This window comes from Thalassophryne amazonica, chromosome 15 (genome assembly GCF_902500255.1).
Source record: "Thalassophryne amazonica chromosome 15, fThaAma1.1, whole genome shotgun sequence".
Classification (NCBI taxonomy): domain Eukaryota; kingdom Metazoa; phylum Chordata; class Actinopteri; order Batrachoidiformes; family Batrachoididae; genus Thalassophryne; species Thalassophryne amazonica.
The window spans coordinates 27,053,760-27,065,813 of record NC_047117.1 but is presented as its reverse complement, the minus strand read 5'-3'; the positions used below and the strand labels follow the sequence as shown (position 1 = coordinate 27,065,813).

General features: G+C 37.2%; 1 protein-coding gene across 2 annotated transcripts in view; it reads right to left on the bottom strand.

The window, feature by feature from the left end:
• The window catches only part of tbck (TBC1 domain containing kinase), a 196,729-nt gene that overhangs the window by 172,317 nt on the left and 12,358 nt on the right, over nt 1–12,054 (bottom strand). For both annotated transcript variants that reach the window (XM_034187980.1, XM_034187981.1), the window contains exons 5-10: nt 11,977–12,050; nt 7,932–8,073; nt 7,764–7,824; nt 4,893–4,954; nt 3,465–3,526; nt 521–669 (exon numbers count right to left, since the gene is read on the bottom strand). In XM_034187980.1, coding sequence (XP_034043871.1) covers nt 521–669; nt 3,465–3,526; nt 4,893–4,954; nt 7,764–7,824; nt 7,932–8,073; nt 11,977–12,050 — 550 coding nt within the window. The remainder of the gene's footprint in view (nt 1–520; nt 670–3,464; nt 3,527–4,892; nt 4,955–7,763; nt 7,825–7,931; nt 8,074–11,976; nt 12,051–12,054) is intronic.

The window sequence follows — 12,054 nt, the reverse complement described above, 5'->3', positions numbered from 1 at the left end:
GTAGAGGGGGGTATTACACTGCTCTCTGTGCTGTATAAGGTATATGTAACAGTTATTTTCAACCATCTGAATTGTACTTTTGTATTTCATTGTGTTTGTGTGGTGTCTCCAAAGGCAACAAAAGATGATTCATGAAACTTATTATTTATGATATCAAATTGAAATCTCTCACATTTTGAAATTAAAATTGACAAAAAACACTATAATATATACAGTGCTGTGAAAATGTTTGTGCACCCTTGAGCTTTGACATTTGAATTTTTTTCATGACATCAAAAACAAAAACTTCTTGCTTTTTATATAAAAATTTCTAAAATGATGCATTTTATAATCACACTGAAAAGTAATTTCGATATCAAGAAATAAAAATTTAAAAACCAAAATGATGGTGTGAATACGTGCTTGAGAGGGGTACAGGTAAAATTGGGTGCCAAAATTAACACTGCTATTATGTACAAGAGGCTGGCCTGTGTGTGAGTGTGTAAGCCTGCTTGTGAACTTGTGTGTAGATAAGACAGACCTTTACAAAGGTCACTGATGTCCTCAGGGAGCTCCAGATGTGCACAGCGCAAAGAAGAGGAGAACAGACTAATGGGCTTCTGGAAGGGCGTGTAGCGAGTTGAGACCACGTTAAACACAGGATCAGACAGCAGCTCTGCAGGGGTCAGCCTGGAGGAGGCGCACAAAGACATTTCAGCCTTTACATTCATGCAGACATCGATGGTCGCACTCACATTGACTGCTTCATGCAATAATCATTTTATCTCAAAAACTGAAAGTGTGCTTTTAGAGTCATAACTTTGTAAAAAGTGATGACAAAGAAATCTCTGAGCCTGTGTCAGTATAGCATAGAGCAGATTTCTGAGCATCAGCATCATTTTAAATTATCTGAAATGAGAGCAGAGCCTAAAGTAAAACCCCAAATCAGAAAAAGTAGTGATGATATGGAAAATGTAAATTTAAATAAAGCTGCAGTGATTGTTAGATTTACTGCAGCCAAGATATAAATCCAAGTCGTGCCTGGCTGCAGTCCTAACCTGTCCCCAATAGAGAATGTGTGGAGAATTTGGAAACAAAAGAACCCAAAGAGAATAATGACATACTGTTGCACATCTTAAGATGTGTTTGCTGGAAGAATGGGACAATACATGAAATGCTTAATTGCTTTGTATCATTCCCATATTTATGAAAAAAAATGTGATTTGATAGTTACTTGATAGGAGAAGCACTGAAAATACAAGACTGACATTCTAGACTGACAAAGATACATATACAGTTGTATGCAAAAGTTTGGGCACCGCTGATGATTTCCATGATTTTCCTTTATAAATCATTGGCTGTTTGGATCAGCAATTTCAATTAGATATATCATATAGCAGACAAACACAGTGATATTTGAGAATTGAAATAAAGTTTCTAGTATTTACAGAAAGTGTGCAATAATTCTTTAAACAAAATTACGCAGGTGCATAAATTTGGGCACCCCAACATAAAAAAAATACATCACTATGTAATAGATCCTCCTTTTGCAGAAATAACAGCCTCTAAATGGTTTGTATAGCTTCCAATGAAAGTCTGGATTCTGGGTGAAGGTATTTTGGACCATTCTTCTTTACAAAACATCTCAGGTTTGTTGGTTTCCGAGCATGGACAGCCCGCTTAAAATCACACCACAGATATTCAATAATATTCAGGTCTGGGGACTGAGATGGCCATTCCAGAACATTGTACTTGTTCCTCTGCATGAATGCCTTAGTAGATTTTGAGCAGTGTTTAGGCTCGTTGTCTTATTGAAAGATCCAGCCCCGGCGCAACTTCAACTTTGTCACCAATTCATGAACACTGTTCTCAAGAATCTGCTGATACTGACTGGAATCCATGTGACCCTCAACTTTAACAAGATTCCCAGTACCTGCACTGGCCACACAGCCCCACAGCATGATGGAACCACCTCCAAATTTTACTGTAGGTAGCAAATGTTTTTTTCTTGGAATGCTGTGTTCTTTTTCAGTCATGCATACCACTCCTTGTTATGTCCAAATAACTCAATTTTAGTTTCATCAGTCCACATTCCAAAATGAAGCTGGCTTGTCCAAATGTGCTTTAGCATACCTCAAGTGACTCTGTTTGTTGCATGTACGCAGAAAAGGCTTGCTCTACATTATAGCATCATACAGCATCTTTTTGTGCAAAGTGCGCTGTATAGTTGAACGATCCACAGAGACACTATCTGTAGCAAGATCATGATGTAGGTCTTTGGAGCAGGTCTGTGGATTAACTATGACTGTTCTCACCATCCTTAACTTCAGCTTATCTGAGATTTTTCTTGGCCTGCTACTTCAGGCCTCAACTAGTACTGTGCCTGCGGTCTTCCATTTCCTCACTATGTTCCTCACAGTGGAAACTGACACCTAAAATCTCTGAGATAGCTTTTTGTGTCCTTCCCCTAAAACATGATGTTGAACAATCTTTGTTTTCAGGTCATTTGAGAGTTGTTTAGAGGCTCCCATGTTGCCACTCATTACAAGAGATGTAAAGAGGAGAAAATTTGTAATTGGCCACCTTAAATACCTTTTCTCATGATTGGATTTCCCTGTGTAAGAAGGTCAAGGGTTAGTGAGCTTACCAAACCAATTTTGTGCTCCAATAATTAGCACTAAATGTATTCAAATCAATAAAATGACAAGGGTTCCCAAATTTATGCACCTGCCTAATTTTGTTTAAATAATTATTGCACACTTTCTGTAAATACTAGAAACTTCATTTCACTTCTCAAATATCAGTGTGTTCATCTGCTATAGGATACATTTAACTGAAATTTCTGATCCAGACAACCACAGACCTGAAACACTTCTTGTCTCAATGAGACTACCTGCATGAATAATGGACAAATAAATAAGTCAAAAAGATACAGAACATGACACAGTAAGATGAAAATAAAGTAATCAAAATCTAAATATAAATATGTTAACACTATTAGGAAACAGCACAAATTTAATCATTTTAGCACAATCATACACCACATTTAAAAGACTGAAGAAGAATAGTCCACTTTTTAATCATTTAACACATTTACAATCATTTAATTATTCAGTGAACATCAACAACTGTCATATTGTGATCCATCACGCAGTACACATAAAGATGATTTTTTGGGGGGTGGGGGGAGATTAGGACTGTAACGTAACAAATTTTTTTTGTTACATTAGAAAAAAAAACACATTACTGTTGGGAAAGAAATGTTGGGACATTTCATATTTGATTCATGTGAACACACAGCTAATGAAAAACAAACAAATAAATGAAATGCTAACACTGCTGTCAAAATTCTAGGATCCTTGAAACCTGTGCACAGTACTGTAGAGGGTATGAATATTTCATAACCTGTGTGACCAAAGTGCCTTGGAATGCAAATGGTAAATGTCCACCAACAGGAGATCATATCCAACAGGGAGTGTATTTACCTTCTGGATGGAAGAAAGGTCAAGCATTTCCGTAATAACTCCAGAACCGGCTCAGGGAGCTCCTGAAAAGATTACTTTATTAAATCACACACAGCGAATGCATTCACCATACAGGTTCTTCCCAATAATCCAACAGAAAAACCAAGAAGATACGACTTTACATAGAACTATGTGTTACCAAAGGTGTCTGATCATTTAAAGGACTAGCTTAAATTTTTACAACTTTAGTCATATTATGCCATAACAATCAAGCCTTTAAGCATGCTAATCATCTTTGACAATTGTGTTTTATGAGAAGAAGCCAGTTTTTGAAAACTGCTACAAAAGGAAACATGGATTGCAATAGAGCTCAAAATTAACTCAAAACCACATTTTTTTAAACCATAAGTTTACGTAGTAAAGCTATTGATACGTGTGATCGATTTTCTTGATGATTACTGTACTTTCAGCACATCCTTCTGATGAAATTATGAAAGTAATATATAGACTGCTTCATGAGTGTCACATCTGCCATGATCAGAGGTATTGTCTAACAGCAACGCATTATTGAACATGTAAATTAGAAAAAAGTTATAAAAGAAAAACGTTGTCAGCATTATTGTGTTGCTATTTTCAGCCTACAGTGGATTTTAAGTCCTGGGATGGCCCCGGTATTAATTCTCATGGATTAATTTCCTAAAATAATTTTTCAAAAAATAATTTTTTGCAATGCAATCATCAAAAGTAAGTAGGGCACTCAGACTTATGCCTGCAATGTTTAAAGATGACCATAGCTTTAAAAAAAGTGATCTTATACTTTAAACATTAAAACTCCAAACCTAAGTTAATGAACAATGTTCAATAATATAATCATGTGGACAGATGATTTTCTGATGCACATGGTACTGAACACAAAAGTATAGCATTTAAGAAACACCAGAGTGTATTCACCATTGTGAATACACTATACCTGAGCAGTAATACCTTATGGACACAAGCGGATTATCTGTAACAACTAGCAGTATAATGATACACTAGCTCCATAAAACAATACATATCACAATTCAATATATATCAGAACACATAACTATAATCACTGCTCACACTAATTACAGCGAAAGTAATGTGGTGAATTTTAATTTTAAAAAAATTATTCTGAAGTATCTGTGATGTTATTTGTTTCCTATTTCTATATTTATAAATCATTTCTGATTCTTCTGCAAGAGGCTATCACTTCCTCTGTGCAGTAGTTGACTTTTCATGGTATCGTGATACTCATTTAAAAAAAAAAAAAAAAAAAAAAATACAACTCGATATAGGCTTCACGATACGATTATCGATTCACAATGCATGCTTACAAGCTTAGTAACTACTCTAAGGAAAACACAATGTATCAATTCTAAACTTCCTGCCAGCTATCACTGGAAAGATAACAGGAATTTAACCTACCTTAATAATGTCTAAGCACCCATGCTCCTCAGCAAGGACAGTGACAATATCATCCATGCAACCTGACAATGACAAACAAAATCTTGGCCTAAGCCTAACGGAACTAAATTCCACATCATTTAGCACATGGATTAAAAGGGTAAATCCAGTGTTTTTCCAAAGATTGGCTCTATTATTTTTAAATTCACCTTTTCACTTCACACAAAAAACTATTTTAATTGGTGTAGTATTGATTCAGAACACTGTCACAGCCAGTGATGCCGGTAACGCGTTACTCTAATCTGACCACTTTTTTTTAGTAATGAGTAATCTAACGCGTTAATCTTTCCAAATCAGTAATCAGATTAAAGTTACTTCTCCAAGTCACTGTGCGTTACTATTATTTTTACATTGTGGGTCAATAGCAGCATTATAATTGGTCCGTGGACAGGAGGTCGGGGTTCAACTGAACTGCCCACTTTAAGCGAGCTGTGAGCTTTTCATCCGCGGTTTTTTGCAGCAGCTACGACTCGTCCTCACCTCTTAATGCACGGTGACAACAGCACACCTGCACTGAGCTTTACAAAGACATTTTTATGATTTTTTTCTCCTTTATTTAGAATTCTGAGCTGAGCCGCTCCGTATCTGCTGCTAAAAACAGCTGATCCTCCGCAATGCGTCAACAACTAACACTATTTTCCACTCAAATGCACCTAAACTCTCTTTCTGAGGACCACATGATGTGAAAACACAATAAAACTTTCTTACCTGTAAATCTGGTCATGTTTTCTGCATAAATAAATGTTATCCATTCTTTGTGCTCAAATGCCAAAGCAGGGGCGAATCCAGATAGAATGGGGGTGTGGGGCAGGGATGTGCCCCCCCACAACACCCCTAGATTAAAGGTCCAGTTTTGAAGTCGTTTTTTTACTACAACTACTAATACTACTTAAAATAATAATAATTTCGACAAGTAAAATGTTGAGAGAGAATTTAAATGTTAGAATGAATTTAACCTCTTAACGCCTGAATTTATATAGCTGTATATAAAAAAAATGTTTTGTGTGTGTTTTTGCCTTTAAGTAGATGGTAAATAATGTTGAGATTATTAATTTCACTTTTGCACAAAAAATATATAGTAATTTTGGTATTTTGGTAATGACTTTATGTTATAATGTTATAATAATAATAATGGTATGTTGCAAATTTGCGACAACAGGCATACTGGTCAATTTGGTGTGTTGCATATTTGAGTCAAATATTGTAGCATATATGCAACAATAGGCGTTAAGGGGTTAATAGTTACATTTATAAACAATGTAGGTTAGAAATTGCAAGTTTTACTGTTACAGTGCTGTCAACAGTTAAATATGAGGTCAAGAAAGAGGTCTTTATTTTACTTTTTATAAAACAAGTATTTATTTTCATTGAAGTCAAGAAAGGGTGACTATAAAGTGAGTTTTGGCAAAACAGGTATCATTGTCATGTTGAGGTGGCAGAGGGTTGTTGTCGGCAGCTGGGGAAAGTAAGTAAAAAAGTAACTAGTAATCTAACTTAGTTACTTTTCCAATTGAGTAATCAGTAAAGTAACTACTAAGTTACTTTTTCAAGGAGTAATCAGTAATTGGATTACTTTTTCAAAGTAACTGTGGCAACACTGGTCACTGCTAATACCTGGTTCACAAGGCAAGATAATTATCCCAATTCCTGACCCGATCTTCTCCTTCCGACAATCATAAGGCAGCCCTGACTATTGTGATGGCTCTAAAGATAATCTCATCAACTATTCCTGCTGTGTGTAGTATGTTAAGAGTGCTGTAGTCTGCTCGGAAGGACGTCAGGAACGTTCAGACCTGAAACTGTGAATATTCAACATGATGGATTGTCTTGGCCCGATATCCCAGTGTGTGGGGTGTGCCCCGAGCACAAACCAGCACAAAGCCTGTTGGTATATGATGTGTAGCCAATCAGAAAGTGAGGTGATGGAAGCATGGAGAGGAATCCAAAATTCTTTCCTCCGAAGTCACGTTTGATCTCAAGAGGTTTTGCGAGATTTCCCATCTGACCTGGGAATGTTTGTAAGTGAAATCTGTTCATGTGGGGTGTGTTGTCTTTACCATGTGGCTGCACACCACACAATGTATGACCAAAACTGTTATATCTATGATTTTTTTAAATCGCCACGTGTGGGGTCTCTCGGGTACTGAAAACCTACTGACAATTTTAAAATCTTACCATGTGAACCAGGCAAAAACAGCTCTACAAAGTTACTGTGTGGAGTAAGCTTAAAAAAAAAAAAAAAATCACAGTTAACCACTTCCTGTCACCACTGAACATGCAAAAATTTCATAACAAGTGTCTGGTAGTATGGAAAGGATCCCTATAGATGTAAGCAAGCACATGTTTAGCTCATCAAATGTAAAGAAACTTTTTAAAATGGCTGATTGTACAGTTAGCTGCTAACCTTAACATCCTGTCCATTACGCGGCCCTACTCTCCACTGATTGATGAGGGGCTTGTTCTTATGATTAAAACAGGTATTAGTGGTGGCAGGAAATGGTTTACTGTGTGTTATTAGCTCACTTCATGCAATTACATTATATAGCTGTTTTGGCAGTGACACTGTTTGGGTTCTAAGTCAATACTGAGGGTATGATGGATAAACGCTGGCCCTGCACCCCAGGATGCTGGATGGCCCCCTGCCTGCATGGTCCTCTTAACAACTGCACCTTGTTTCTGATGTTGCTTTGATTTTCTGTTTCTTCAGCTTTGTAAAACTTTGTAAAAACCTTGTTACTGTTAGAATGGGTGTGAAAGGAACCCAAAAACATTTAAAACTAGAGACCAGGTTGAAAAATACCAGTGTCTTCCTTGAACACATTTTCCACTTACCCAGGGTTAGGATGAATTTCAGTCTCTCACTTATGTCAATATTCTGTAGCAGTCGTCTACCCTGTAATATGTTCCAAGCATGTCATTTTAAGAGGAATTTTAAGACAAGGATTAAAAAAATACAGGCATCAAGAAATCATGACTGCCTTCTTCTTGAAGGATTCTTACCACACACAATTCAAACAGCAGAACACCGAGTGACCACACATCACTCTTGGGTCCTGAGGGAAGAGGAGCTTCATCATGGGAGCGGTCAGACAGATGGAAAGAGCCCTGAGCAATCACCTCTGGAGCAAGGTATGATGGGTATCTGAGGTTATAATCACAGGACAGAGTCAGCTTCCATTATGCCACATTAATAAAACAATTACATACACTGTAGTTAATGTTATTTTGTTCCTTTTTGTTTTTCTTATTTTTTATCCTGTGTGGATCTTAATGAAAGTCTGCTTCCAAAACATCACCAAATTCACATAATGAGGATAAACTGAACAGTTTGTGGTGAACTCTGATGCACCAGATCAATCTGCAAAGCATCTTTGTTTTGCTTGGGAAATTTCCCACAGACTGGTCTGCGACCTGTGCATCTCCATCCGATTATTTTGAGCAGTAGTTATTTCTGGATTTTTGACTTCTGCTCATCCCTGACTCTGACTGAGCATGCAGTTTAGAGTGCCAATGCCCGCAACTATTTTTGAAGCCTTCTTTGCATCAAGCTATTGTTGCCCTGGTGACAGTTTTTGTGTCTTTGGACTGCTGCTAACCATTTGAGTTTCTTCCAGCCTGCCACGTCAGCTTTTTTATTTTGGTTGTGTACCTTTGGAGAAATCTGTTGTTGAACTCGACTGCATTTGTTCAACATTACCTCATATTAGAACTAAGCTCTTTGTGTTTAGAAGATGTTTAGTTTTTGTGGACTTGCAGCACCCTCTATTGCTGACTTCAAGACATTACATAGACAAAAGGAGAATTTTTGTTTGAAGAGAGCAGGGCCCTCTTGCTGGCTTTCAAAATATTATCCATTTCTCACAGCAAGTTGTTTTTTTTTTTTTTTCATTTTAATATCTTAAGGTTGAAACACAGTTATTTTAAAAGATACATATGCAATCACATTGTTTTAATTTTGTTTCTGATTCATCCATTCATTTTCTCCCCCTTATTCCAGTCAGGGTGACAACAGACCACCTCATTCCACACTTCCTCATCCTTTTTTTTCAAGTCCTCTAAGTCCTCTTGGGGGACTCTGTGTGTGGCGTTCCTAATCCAGTTGGATGTTCCTGGAAGACTAGGATGCATCCTCACCAGATGCCCGAACCACCTCAGCTAGTTCCTTTCGATGCAACGAAGCAGCTACTCTATTCTCAGACCCTCATGAATATCTATATATTGAAGATGAAGTGGCCTCTGTGTGCGCGTGTGCATGTGTGTAACTTCGATCATGGAGAAACTGGGGAGAGCTGACATTTGCCATTTGGTATGCTTATGTATTTCAGGGTCAGGTCAGAGATGAATGCTGTGAAAATGAAAAGTTGATAGGACTAATATTTTTGGAGACGTTAGGGATATTAGGTAACAACAGTAAACAATGGATGTTGATATCACCATTAATCCATCCCTGGTAACCAGACAAGCTCTGAACAAAGGAGATATGTCAACCTTGCCAGCTGTAAAAAATTACATCAACTGAATGTGCCAAATAATACAGTGGCTTGCAAAAGTACTCAGCCCCTTGGTATTTCACATATTTTATTTATGCCATATTTGTTTATGGCATTTCAAATACAAAAAGTAAACCAGGCTTCTCAATATAATTTTTTTTAAATTATCTTCCTTAAACTCAAACTGAAAGTAAATCTCTACAACCTGATGTAAATTTATTAAAAATATAAAAGCCAAGATGATGGGTTGCATAAGTAATCAACCACTTTGGTATAATACCTGTAAATAATCAGTTTTATTGCCAGTTTTCTTCAGACAAGTCAGGGGATGGATACATGAACATTTCCAAGTCAGTGAATATGTCTTGGACTTTATTTACATCAGTTATGAAGAAATACAAACAGTATGGCACTCTATGGTAAATCTATGTGGAGTAGACAGTTCTCAAAAACTGAGTGACTGTGCAAGAAGGAGAAGAGTGAGCAAAGCCACCAAGACACCTAGACAACCCAGAAGACATTATGGGCTTCTGTGGCTGTGATTGGAGAAATTGTGCACAGTGTAAATTCTGGATTTTATATCCCCAGTTATACAGCTTCATGATGAAGTGGAGCAGAGGAGGATTTTCTTAAAAAAAAAAGATCTGAAAGTTCACCTACAATTTGCCAGAAGGTACATCTGAGATGCAAGCCTAGATTTCATGTTTTAGTGAAAGAAGACCTTTGTCTATACCACTAGCACCATTGACATGAAATTTTCACCAGATGTTGGTAACAACTCAAGTAATCCACACATCTGAAGAAACCAAAACTAGTAAGTACAGAAATTAAGTTATGTATAATAAAATGGAATGACACAGAGAAAAAAATTACTTACTTACTGAATTTATATAATACTTTGTACAAAAGCTTTTCTTGGTGATGACAGCTTCAAGACACATCCTATATAAAGAAACTCGTCCCATGCATTGCGCATTTGTGATTTTGGCCCATACAAATAATCTTCCAATCTTGAAGGTTCCGTGGAGCTTTTCTATGAATATAGATTTTCTATTGGATTCAAGTCAGGTGATTGGCTGGGCCATTCTAGCAGCCTTATTTTCATTCTCTGAAACCAATTGAGAGTTTCCTTGTCTTGCTGAAATCTCCACCTTCGATTCATCTTCATCATCCTGGTAGATGCCAGCAGATTATGAATAAAGAATGTCTCGGGACATTTTTCCATTGATCCTTCCTTCGGTTATATGATGTTTGCCAGTGTCGTATGCTGAAAAACAGCCCCACACCATGATGCTTCCACCTCCAAACTTCACTGATGGTGTGGTGTTTTTGGGGTGATGTGCAGTGTCATTTGTCCTCCAAACACAGTATGTAATTTGGCATTCAAAGAGTTCAATTTTGGTCTCATCTGTCCAGACTACATTCTCTCAGTATTTCACAGGCTTGTCTAAATGTTATGCAGCAAACTTTAAACAAGCTTCAACATGCGTTTCTTCAGCAATGGAGTCGTGCATGGCGAGCGTACAGGCCATGGCAGTTGAGTGAATTACATATTGTTTTCTTTGAAACAATTTGTACCTGCTAATTCCAGGTCTTTCCAAAGCAGTCTTTGACTGTTGGACAATGCTTCTGATAATTCTTTTCAGTCCTCTGTCAGAAATTTTGCAAGGAACACCTGGTCGTGGCCAGTTTATGGTGAAATTTTCTTTACACTTTCAGATTATGGACCTAACAATGCTCACTGGAACATACAGAAGTTTAGAAATCATTCTGTAACCAATGCCATCAGTGTGCTTTGCAACAATAAGGTTGTGAAAATCTTAACAGAGCTCCTTGCTTTAACCCATCATGAGATGTTTCTTGTGCAACTCCTTGGTAATGAGACACTATTATAGGCCACCAGTTGTGACTGAACTGGCTGATATTAATTTCCACTGACAAGGGACAGGACTGCTTTCTAATTACTGATAGATTTCAGCTGGTGTCTTGACTTTCCATGCCTTTTTGCACCCCCCCCAAGCATTCAATACTTTTTCCTGTGTCACTTCATATTATTGTACATAACATAATTTATGGGCATCTATGGTTTGATTTCTATGTGGATTACTTGGGTTGTTACCGACATCTGGTGAAAATGTCAATAGCACCTTTAGAAATATATTTACTGAGAAAAATAGTGATGTTCAATACTTATTTTACCCACTTGAGCTGCTTGGCACTTGTATTTGTTATCAGCAAGATATTTTATTGAAAAGTCACCAGCTTAAGCCATCATTTGTTTTCCATTGTGCAAAAGGATATTGCACAGAGTTACTTGATAGAAAACAGAGGCCTTCGGATTTGGCAAAAAGGCCAACAATTTGTCACAGTTCCTCAGCAGGAAGCTATGTTGATCCTCCATAACCTGGTTTCTAAGAAAAAAAAAAAGGTTTGACTAACAGCAAACAGATACAAGTGACTGACTGCAAACACAAGGCTTGCATTGGTATTTGAGGCAATCGAGTAAGTCATTAACACAGCTTTTTCTGTGAAGAACAATGATTAAAAAGACTTACCCAATGGGAAAATCTACATCAGCCCCATGATCAGTCATGTGATAAAGGCCAAACTTTGCCAGTTTCACATTTCCCTAC